The 4,550-nt window shown below is 34.5% G+C and overlaps 1 protein-coding gene across 1 annotated transcript; it reads left to right on the top strand.

Moving 5' to 3' along the window:
• Window positions 1–310: 310 nt before the first annotated feature.
• LOC107600535 (NADH dehydrogenase (ubiquinone) complex I, assembly factor 6-like) lies at window positions 311–4,178 on the top strand. The gene is made up of 7 exons (XM_016292465.1): window positions 311–495; window positions 566–666; window positions 1,150–1,249; window positions 1,424–1,546; window positions 2,016–2,072; window positions 2,673–2,775; window positions 3,796–4,178. The coding sequence occupies exons 1-7, from the start codon at window positions 487–489 to the stop codon at window positions 4,176–4,178; spliced, it is 876 nt and encodes a 291-aa protein (XP_016147951.1). The 5' UTR covers window positions 311–486.
• The last annotated feature ends 372 nt before the right edge of the window (window positions 4,179–4,550 follow it).

Raw genomic sequence — 4,550 nt, forward strand, 5'->3', positions numbered from 1 at the left:
TCAAGAGTTTTGATCATCATCTGCACTACATAATACACGTCCTTACCGGAGGCCTTTGCATTGGGACAAACATACTCCTAGGTATATAAGCACGAAATTCACGGACGATGTTGCCATAAGACATACGTATGATACAATAAAATAAAAGAAGTTACTGTCCCGTTTATATCCGTCTTCTGCTATGAAAGGACTTTCACGTGTGCTGGTCATATGATGCGAGTCACGTGAACTGATCTGATCTGTCATTCATTTTTTCGCTCGCTGTAAGCGCAAACAACTGTGCAAAAACATTTAATGTAAGTAAACTGCATTTGAATGAAAAGTTATGACATTTTAAGCGCCATGAAAGTAATATGGTTCACTGCGAAGCGAAACTTAATTCGATTTACTTTTGAGCGGAACGTACTATTAGAAGTGCTTGCTTCCAGGGGAGTTGTAATGTGACGCACACGCAAGAGGAGGTAGCGTTACAGCTCAAGGAGACCCATGCATGAGGTTTGCAATGGCATCCAGTGTAAACATAAAGAATGGACTTTTAACCACCAAAAATTCTCTCCATATAAAGATTCCCTATCCCACATTTAAACAGAGGCCAACAGAGATCAAATGCTCAAGAGCATTAACAACGGGACAGCACAATGAACAGTTCTGTATTGATATTGTAAGGTAAGTTATTATTAGTTTAAAATAGATTCACTTTTAGTAGTTTTATCGTGTATCATGTTTATGATGTATTCCAGAATACCTTTATTTTTCTCTGTCTTTATGACATAAAGTCTAGTCTTCATGACTATCTTTAAATAATAATGTAAAATGCAATATATACAAACATGAATTTTTTTATGCTTAAAGCTCATGGTTAAAATTGATGTCAGTTGTTAAAATCAATGCTAGAGATGTCTAGGTAATGTATCTGTCCAGACATTGAAAAAAGAGAAAACTTTTCATTAAAAATCTGACATGTATAATGTATGTATATATGTTCTGGAACTTTTTAAAATGAGGAATGTGATTAATTTATGCCATAAGTGTATAAATTCAGTGTAGAAGGAAATAATTTCAGTGCTTTATTTAGGCTTAGTTTTGTAAATGTAGGTTATGGACACTTCGGATCACACTGAGTGAATAACACTGTACTGTCATCAATAGGAAGAGGGACTATGAGGGGTTTTTGTGTTCATTGCTTTTTCCTGAGGCTGTTCGTCGATCTGCACTGGCACTGAGGGCGTTCAATGTAGAACTGGCACAGGCAGGTATTCCAGCTAATGAGTGCAGCAAAACTCTTTTAGTCAGTTTGGTTTAAGCTAATTTACTTGTTCTACAGATATAAATGTGAATCATAGTTTGAAAACCAACTCTTGAGACATAAAAGTGCCTGAAACACTCATATATGCTCATATATTTGCTTTTTTTTTTTTTTTAGATTAAGGACTCTGTTTCTCAGAAAACCATTGGTTTAATGCGAATGCAGTTCTGGAAGAGCGCTGTAGAGGATATTTACAGAGATGACCATCCAGCCCAGCCCGTCAGTGCAGAGCTGTGGAGGGTGGGTCTTCTTTTTATAAAAGAAAGATTCTGTCATAATTTACATTAAAAACTACCATTCAGAAGTTTGGAGTCATGAAGTTTTTTTTCAAGACTTTAATGCATTAAATGGCTCAAAATAGACATTTCTAATGTTATAAAAGATTTTTAATAATGCTTCAAATTAATGCTGTTTTTTAAACTCTCTTTTTATCAAAGATTTGTGAAAAAAACTGTATTTGTATTACTGTATCTTATGTCAAGTAAATGCAGTCTTGGTGAGCGTAAGAGACTTCTTTCAAAAACATTGGAGAAAAAAAAACCACTTGGCAATATCTTGGCCCTTTGAACGTATGACTTTCTTTTTTTCTGTCTAACACATTTTTGAAAAATGTATCTATACAATGACAGTCAGTGTCCAGTGTTGTTTGGATCAAAGCATTCTTCAAAATATTGGGCACTGATATACTATAACTGTTCTGTGTTCTCAGGCAGTGAGGAAGCACACATTAACAAGGAGGTGGATGCTAAGAATTATATCTGAAAGAGTAAGTAATTAGATTTGTCCTAATATATGTGACCCCGGAGCACAAAACCAGTCTTAAGTCGCTGGGGTATATTTGTAGCAAAAGCCAAAAAAAACATTGAATGGGTCAAAATGATCGATTTTTCTTTTATGCCAAAAATCATTAGGATATTAAGTAAAGATCATGTTCCATGAAGATATTTTGTAAGTTTCCTACTGTAAATATATTAAAACTTAATTGTTGATTAGTAATTTGGACAACTTTAAAGGCGATTTTCTCAATATTTAGATTTTTTTGCACCCTCAGATTCCAGATTTTCAAATAGTCGTATCTCGGCCAAATATTGTCCGATCCTAACAAACCATGCATCAATGGAAAGCTTATTTATTTATTTTATTTTATAAAATTTGAAAAAATTGACCCTTGTGACTGGTTTTGTGGTCCAGGGTCACATATGAGGAAAAAAACATACTGGAAAGTTCTCTTTAAATAACTGTGACAGCTGTCCGAGAGACGTGCATGGCTAATTCTAGACATGAATCTGTCATTCAGTGAGTCGGCATACTACGCACATTATACTGTCCTCTGGCAATTGTATTAAAAACATTATGTTTTGAAAAGGAGAAAGATCTGGAGGACAAAGCGTACAGGAACCTTCAGGAGCTGGAGGACTATGGCGAAAACACACAATCCTCTCTTCTTTACCTGCTTCTGGAGACACTTGGTGAGCAGACCTTTCTTGATCTTGATCTTCAACTTAAAGCAATAGTTCTTTCAAAATTGAAAATTCTATCATTTACACATCAGTATGACTTACTTTCCTAGGTGAAACACTGTAGATGTTCAATGGAATATTAGGACCTGACAGCCTCAGTCACTATTTACTGTGATTGTAAAAGGAAAAAATTGCAGCAAAATGTCAGCCACCTGAAGGATAACTGAATTCATTGCTTCCATTTTGAAAGGAACTATTAAAATGATGTTATTATAGCTTAGTCTTATCATTTGTTGATTTGCACTGTAGGTTTGCTGGTATATTTCTAATGTACACTACCTAAATCTACAGCAAAACAGTTATATTATGAATTATTGTTATAATTCAAAATAGCTGTTTTCTATTTTAATATATTTTAAAATGCTATTTATTTATTTAATTTTTTTCCATCGTAATGGCAAAACTGAAGCAGCCAGTACTCCAGTCTTCAGTGTCACATGAAATCATTCAAATATGCCGACTCGCTGCTCAAGAAACATTATTATTATCAATGTTAAAAATAGTTGTACTGCTTTTTTGTTTTTTTGGAAATGGGGTAAATTCTTTTTAGGATTCTTTAATGAATAGACAGTTCAAAAGAACAACATTTATCTTTAAAATAAAATCTTTTGAAATATTCAATTATGTCTTTACTTGACTTAACTTTTAATCAATTTATTGCATTTTTGCTTAATAAAATTCTTCTTTTTTTATTTTGACCCCAAACTTTTAAACTGTTGTGTAGTTTACTCCATCCTTCAAAAAGTCATAATCAGAAAAAAGTCCGCTGGTAAAATGCTGCAGAAACTAAACTAACTTATGAAATTGTATTGTTTTAAAGGTGGGATATGAGATTTTTCATGATATGACTCATATTTGAGAACACTTTTTTTGATTAGCAAGACAGTATTTGAAATTCAATATTTTATGCAAATCTGTTTAAAACTGGTCTCATAAAGTTGTATGCATTGTGGATCTTTTTTAACGTAGGTGTGAAAAATGTCCATGCAGACCATGCCGCAAGCCACATTGGCAAAGCCCAGGGCATCCTGACCTGTCTTCGGGCAACTCCCTACAACAGCAGCAGACGCAAGGTCTACCTGCCCATGGACATCTGCATGCTGGTGGGTAAATCTGTTATCACCCTGTCATCTCTGTTCCTTTCTGAAATTCCATGCTTTTCTAACATCAGAGGCACTAGTGAAGGACTAGAGACAATCCATGTGCCAGTCAGCATATATGTGGGTGAAGCGGTCCACTCCAGTGCCCTCTCGTCTGCTAAGCCCAAGCCCATGGCATTTGTTTCAGCCATCTGTCGCCATTTCAGCATGAACGAGCCATTAGAGTTGGGATTTAGAAGATCTTTCCCTTAGTGTAACAAAAGAAAATAATATTTTATCTGTCGTTTATCTTCAACTAATCTCAGCTAGATCCAGTGTACAGTATTAAGATCAAATTATGTTATGTAGATTGTTTGCCATGTGATTGCACATTCACCAAAAGGAGGCACTGTTGTTTCACCATAAACAACGTGGACATGTTTGGTTTCTGAGGTTATTAAATGCTCACTAAAACATAATGCATTTTAAATATATACTTCTTTATATGTAGGTTTTTAAATGTTTTGCTACTTCATAGGTAATTATTTGATTGTAGCATGAGGAAGTTCCTTAATAATTGTCTTTACTTATTGCTTTGAAACTTCCTTTCTTGAGGCAATAATGTACAGATAAGCTTTTAAACCT

The sequence above is a fragment of the Sinocyclocheilus grahami genome, unplaced genomic scaffold (genome assembly GCF_001515645.1).
Source record: "Sinocyclocheilus grahami isolate Dianchi unplaced genomic scaffold, SAMN03320097.WGS_v1.1 scaffold285.1, whole genome shotgun sequence".
Taxonomy (NCBI): domain Eukaryota; kingdom Metazoa; phylum Chordata; class Actinopteri; order Cypriniformes; family Cyprinidae; genus Sinocyclocheilus; species Sinocyclocheilus grahami.

Bases quoted from the DNA above. Each gene is read 5' to 3' on its own strand.
- LOC107600535 (XM_016292465.1), top strand. The intron at 1,250-1,423 runs GCAGGTATTCCA...TTTTTTTTTTAG, and splicing joins TCAATGTAGAACTGGCACAG to ATTAAGGACTCTGTTTCTCA. The intron at 1,547-2,015 runs GTGGGTCTTCTT...CTGTGTTCTCAG, and splicing joins TCAGTGCAGAGCTGTGGAGG to GCAGTGAGGAAGCACACATT.